This window comes from Anopheles aquasalis, chromosome 2 (assembly GCF_943734665.1).
Source record: "Anopheles aquasalis chromosome 2, idAnoAquaMG_Q_19, whole genome shotgun sequence".
Lineage (NCBI taxonomy): Eukaryota > Metazoa > Arthropoda > Insecta > Diptera > Culicidae > Anopheles > Anopheles aquasalis.
Genome location: NC_064877.1, coordinates 37,677,501 through 37,682,500, shown reverse-complemented (window position 1 = coordinate 37,682,500; position 5,000 = coordinate 37,677,501). Strand labels below are relative to the sequence as shown.

Sequence of the window (5,000 nt, the reverse complement as noted above, 5' to 3'; positions counted from 1 at the left end):
GTGACGGATCGAGACGGATCGTGAGAAAAGCCGATGCTGCCCGACCGCCATAGCATAGCCGAGTGGTTTACTTCAACAACATAAAAAAGGCAACATCCTTTGGCGTGCGATTGGTGTGCTACAAGAGGCAGGCTGGTCATAAAATTTCAGACAACATCGTGACGCGGTGATAAGCAGGAAGCATCCTCCAGGCGGATGATGAGTGACGTTGGCAAAAGCCCCCCATACGGGTACTACTATGAATCACGTGTCTTTCGCACACACCAGATGTGCTACGGGGCGCGATTAACATTTTCGGTGCCTATCAATGCGACCTTTCAACTGTAACCTGCAACGTATGGGAAGGAGAGCCTTTGATAATGCTTTTTTACTGATAGACAGACGTTGCGATGCGTGTATGGTTAGCGTACGCCATTGCTACATAATGTGCAATCGGGACATTATCTGCGCGTACTACTTAAGGCGGATGTCCTGCTTTGGTGGGGTTTTTTTTTATTGCGGTGGTAACACTGTGACGATTTGTTCTATTGAGTGAATGTTAGAAGAAGAAGTTTTTTTTCTTTCTACGAGTACCTACAAAGCCTAAACCTAAATTTCGGACATTGATGGTCTAGCTTAACATTAATCAAGGATAATCCAGGATAATATTTCAGTTGTATATATTTTTTCTAATGCTGTCCCCCACGCACGATGAATCATCTCATTCGTTTCATCTCAACTCCATTACTACCACTGTTTGGCTCAGTTTACTAGTTTTGCTTTCCTTTTCGATCGCTTTTTTGTTGCTGTTTTCAATCAAAAATAAGATAACGACGAACCATTGGTTTTGTTGAACCATAAGCAGCAGCTCCGTTGCGTGCACGCAGTCATGCAAGTATGAGAAGAATGCGATCCACGCTGAATTCGATTACAATGTTCCGTTAGTAGTCGCATACAGTCACACAGTGGTGCGTGTACCGAGTGTTTGTTTGGCGAATATACATATGCTCGTATGAAATTCAATAGAATAACTTCAATCTTCAATCGCGCGTACTGGTACGGTTAACACTAGGTCAAATCTCAGCTTAAAAACCTAAAACGGTAATAAACAATCTCTCTGGGATCTGTTTCCCGCACTCATGCCTTAATGTTTATGTATTTGTTTGTCCTAACGTCCTGGCTGCTGCGGCTGCGGTTGTCCCCTAGCATGGATGCATGGAATCGAATTAGATGCTGATAGAGGGAGCATAGATAATAGGCAGAGATGATCAAGTACAAAGCAGCATCAACAGATAACAAATACGCACACTGGCGCACAGCGATATTCAGGTCGGAAAAAGATCAGAGTAGAAGAGAAAAGGGCCAATGCAGAGGACAACACGTGCCAACGCAATTAACAAACGTGATACGAATAGAAACAACGTATGCAACGGTGCCTAAGCCAGCATGTGTGTCCCGGGATGGGAAATTACTCGTCTTCATAAATATGATCAACTCCTTCACTCCATGCATTATCTTTCCTTAGCCTGTATCGTACCAAAGTGCAATGACATAGTTGGTGTAAGTGAGTGATGTGTAGCTATACTAAAGGATTATCGACTAGAGAATTCACTAACATCGCGCTGACCTGTTGGTGATCATCGATTAATGAGCATCCCGGTAGCGGTAGGGTCGGTCATTAATTTCCCGCCCCTCCTCCTTAACTCACTATGCTTACTCACGCGCGTCTGGGCGCGCGTAGCATTGCGATCTATACAACCGTTCGTATCTAATGTAGATAGTCATAAGGAGTAGAATTTGCCATTGTAGAAGAGCACGGGCCTACGACAAGGAAGAAAGGGCGTGAAATTAGATAGCGCACAACCACCCCACTCGTGCTTTACTCGTGGACGTAGGGTGCAATCGCCTTTCCCACGTATTCTGCATTCGGTATAAAATGTGCCCATCTCTACGAGTGTGTGTCTCTTTCCGTTTTGTCGATCAACTCCTGCGGCATCAGGATGTATGGGGGTGAGGGTTATGCAGTTGTTAAATTGTCAAACAAACTCCGTAGCTCGAGCGGGGAGGAACTCCCACGAACGGTTTTTATCACAGGAACTCGTGGCCATTCAAGACGTGGCCATACCTGGTGCACGAGCACGAAGCTAGAGCTAATGCGGAACGTATTCGAAGTGGTTCGCTGCGCTAAAACGGAACCGCTAATCGTCACACCCGCTAGTGCAGGGTTTTCTTGTTCGGCGATGAGGTTAGCGTTAGGTTTAAAGTGTTATCGTGCTTAAAATCGAGACTGTTATACTTGGTAGGTGAAGGCGATAGGGCACTACTGATCGGGTAGCTGGCGGCGATGGCCGAGATCTTCTCGTAGTCGAAGCGCATCAGAATGTTCTCGCAGCTCTTGATGTGCGAGTGCTCGTTGTCGGCGTACGTAGTGTTCCGCAGCACCCCGGTATGACGTCCGATGCTGGCCGATGTCGTTGGCGAAAGGACGGGCGGTTGCGTTGGGTGATACGGGGGAGAGTTTTCGGCCGAACGGGTCGTCCGCCCGGATGCAACCGGTGTGGCCGGTTTCAGTGACTCCAGGTAGGCCTTGGTGATGATCGGTGATGAGGGTGATTTGTCGAACTTAATCAACGGCCCACTGTCCCGCTGCAGATTCAGGATGTACCGATCGTGTGAGGTGCTCTTGAGTGTTGTTGGCCTCGCGACAATGGGCTCGGGAAGCTTACGCGATGGCGAGACAAGCCGTGGCGATAACGGAGGCGAATGGCTGTAGTACGACGCGTACGTGTACGTTTTGGGTGATTCCCGTTCCAGCGATTGGTTGTCGGAGGAATAGTCACTACTGTGATCCTTGCGCGGTCGTGGTCCACCGCTTTTCTCGCCCCCATCGCGGTCCTTATCTTTTCGCCGCCGTGGTGAGTACTCTTTGCGTTTGCGTGATCTGCTGGGCCGATTGCACGACGCCGGACGACACCGGCTCTCACAGTGGGTGGTGGAGTAATCGTGCACCATCACTAGCGGTGGCTCGGCAGGACAATTCGTGCCCGTTTCGTGACCCGTATTCGCCCCCACCGGTGTTTCAAATTGCTTGAGCGACTTCTCGAGATTATCGATCGTGTGATTGATGCGATCCGACTGAATGTCGGAATCGTAGTCACAGTAACCATCGATCGCTTTGATGGAACTTTCGATCGAAGACAGCGTTGCCAGCATGTTCGCGTTCGAGCGCTTCAGGTAGTCGATTGTTTTGATCGTGGTAATGTAATCATCACCCAGCTTGATCTTACCATCTTCGATGCTCTTGATGATCTCGTCCGTTTTCGAGCTTTTCACTTCATCCGGTATTTTGATGGTGCGCAGGATCTCCTCCTGCGCGTGCCGTATGATCACCGCTTCCTCGGGATCCTTCGTGGAAAACTCCTCCGTACGGATGGATTCACAGGACCGGCTCATGGGTTTCTCGCTCGAGCCATCCGGTTTCAGCAGCACGTCGATTTCGTGCCGACTTTTCCGCTTCTCGGCCGTACTTTCGGCCGCCGCCTTAAACCGGGCCAGCTGTTCGTCCGTCTTCTTGATGAGCTCATCCGTCTTGAGATTGCTGAGATCGGTAGGCCGCAGATCGGTCGCTTCGTCCAGTTTGAAGCGTGTCGGTGACTTGCGCGCCAGCAGGCGAGAGATTTGTTCTTCCGATTTCTTCAGAATCTCCTCCGTCTTGCTCGGGGGCACTAGCTGCGATGGCGTTTTCTCCTCCAGCTTCATGTCGATCAACGAGAGCCGCTTTTCCAGCTTGTCGATTAGCTTTTTGTCGTGCGTCCGGAAGCGTGCCAGTTGCTCCTCGGTTTTCTTGATCAATTCCTCGGTCTTGGACGACACGGCCCGGGTGTCGATCGCATTAAAGCTTATGGTCAGTGGTTCGGTCACTTTTTGGTCGGGCTCGGGTTGTTGCGGTGGCACTTTCGCTTCCACTGCTGCTTCCGCTGCCGGGCATTCCGCTTTCGCTTCCTGTTTCTCCTCCTCCGGGGTAATGATTTCGCGAAAGTTGTCCTTCCGCACGTAATAGGTGGGCTCCGGTGGAGCGAACCTTGCCAGCTGCTCCTCGGTTCGCTTGATGACCAGATCCGTCTTGGATTTGATTTCATCCGTATCGATGATCGGTTCTTCGGGCAAGGGTGGCTTCGGGCTCTCTACCTTTGGCAACGCTGGCGGGGAAACGGGTGGTTTTTCCGTTTTCTCTAACATTTCATCGACCCGGTGCGTGATCTTGAGATCGAGAGTCGCCTCGTCTATGTGTAAGCTCGGCAGCTGTTCGATCGATTTAATCAGCATCTCCGTTTCGTCCTCCTTTATCAACTGATCGGTCCGCTGTTCATCCTGTTCCCGTGACTTTCTCACTATCCGCCCGAGGATGAGGGAATTTTCTTTGATAATCTCCAGCATCTTGTCACTCTTGAGAGCGTTCGTGTCGACCGACACCAATCCCTCCGAGGCGGATCGCTTCGAGATGTCTTCCGGTGGTAGCTCCTCGCCCTTGATGGGATCATCCATCGAAAAGGATTTCTCTTTGAGAAACTTTACCCGATTCGCCAGATACCGTTCAATGTCTTCGGCGGGGCTTTCGTTGTGGTCCTGCGGCGTCGGTGTGCTGGCATCGGCTAGCTGGTACTTGGGTTGTTTCGCCTCTGCCATCACCACTGACGATAGGTCCGTGCTCGGTGGCAACAGTGGACTGTCGTGCTGCAGACTGGTTTTGATCGGTAGCTCAAGCACGAACGATGACGACATTGACGAACGGTTCGAGATGTTCGTGAAGCTGTAGTTATCCAGCTTCGACGTGTTATCGCTCCGGTCAATCACACTTTCGGTGGTAGTAACCAAGGATTCGCTAACCTTTCGCTCCTTGATCACGTTCAAGTCCAGCTTGTTTGGACGTTCGGCGGCATTGATCCGCTCAAACAGCTCATTGGTGACTCCTTCGTCGCTGACTTTGAACAAATCCGTTTCGTTCTCACACCGTGCCACCT

At 50.4% G+C, this 5,000-nt stretch overlaps 1 protein-coding gene across 1 annotated transcript in view; it reads right to left on the bottom strand.

The window, feature by feature from the left end:
* Nucleotides 1-744: 744 nt before the first annotated feature.
* The window catches only part of LOC126581437 (uncharacterized), a 10,361-nt gene continuing 6,105 nt past the window's right edge, over nt 745-5,000 (bottom strand). Inside the window, exon 5 of the mRNA XM_050245096.1 lies at nt 745-5,000. This exon is cut by the window's right edge and continues 1,259 nt beyond it. Within this exon, the coding sequence (XP_050101053.1) occupies nt 2,194-5,000 (2,807 nt within the window). The 3' untranslated portion in view covers nt 745-2,193.